Genomic DNA, 558 nt, shown 5'->3' on the forward strand with positions numbered 1-558 from the left:
GTGGCTTCCACCCTCCTCACTTCACGCTGTCACCCGCCCCGCCCCCTGGCAGGGTCAGCGGCCGTGACCACCGCCTGCCCGTGCGAAGCCCGGGGGCCGGGAGCGAGTCCAACAAGAGGAAAATCAAAGTAGAGTAACATTTTATGACGCATGGAAGCCACAAGAAATTCAGTTCTGTGTCCTCACATGAGATTTGACCAGAACACAGCCATGTCCGTTCATTTGCAAACCGGCTGCTTCGGGCAGCAGCAGAGCACGTGGCTTTGAGATGTCGACTCTGGCCCTTGAAGGGAGCCCCCCGCCCCTGCCAGCCCCGCTCCCCTCCCCATGAGCGTCCTGCTGGCCCCCCGGGAGCAGCCTCCCGCCCCGGCAGCGTGCAGCGTCGCTGTCCTGCCTCTGCGGGTCAGCGGCAGCCCCCACGACACTGAAGGCCACGTGACTGGACTGACCATAGCGCCTTCGCCGTCCCTCTTGTCACCCATCACCGGGTCACACACTGCGGAGACACAAAGGCAGCTCATCGGCACCGAAGCGCTTGGGAGCAGCGCGGCCCCCTTC

The 558-nt window shown here is 64.3% G+C and overlaps 1 protein-coding gene across 1 annotated transcript in view; it reads right to left on the reverse strand.

Annotated features, from left to right (window-relative positions):
• The window catches only part of PDXK (pyridoxal kinase), a 21,902-nt gene that overhangs the window by 5,469 nt on the left and 15,875 nt on the right, over positions 1–558 (reverse strand). The window contains exon 7 of the mRNA XM_025050182.1: positions 450–496. Within this exon, the coding sequence (XP_024905950.1) occupies positions 450–496 (47 nt within the window). The remainder of the gene's footprint in view (positions 1–449; positions 497–558) is intronic.

This window comes from Pteropus alecto, unplaced genomic scaffold (genome assembly GCF_000325575.1).
Source record: "Pteropus alecto unplaced genomic scaffold, ASM32557v1 scaffold97, whole genome shotgun sequence".
Taxonomy (NCBI): domain Eukaryota; kingdom Metazoa; phylum Chordata; class Mammalia; order Chiroptera; family Pteropodidae; genus Pteropus; species Pteropus alecto.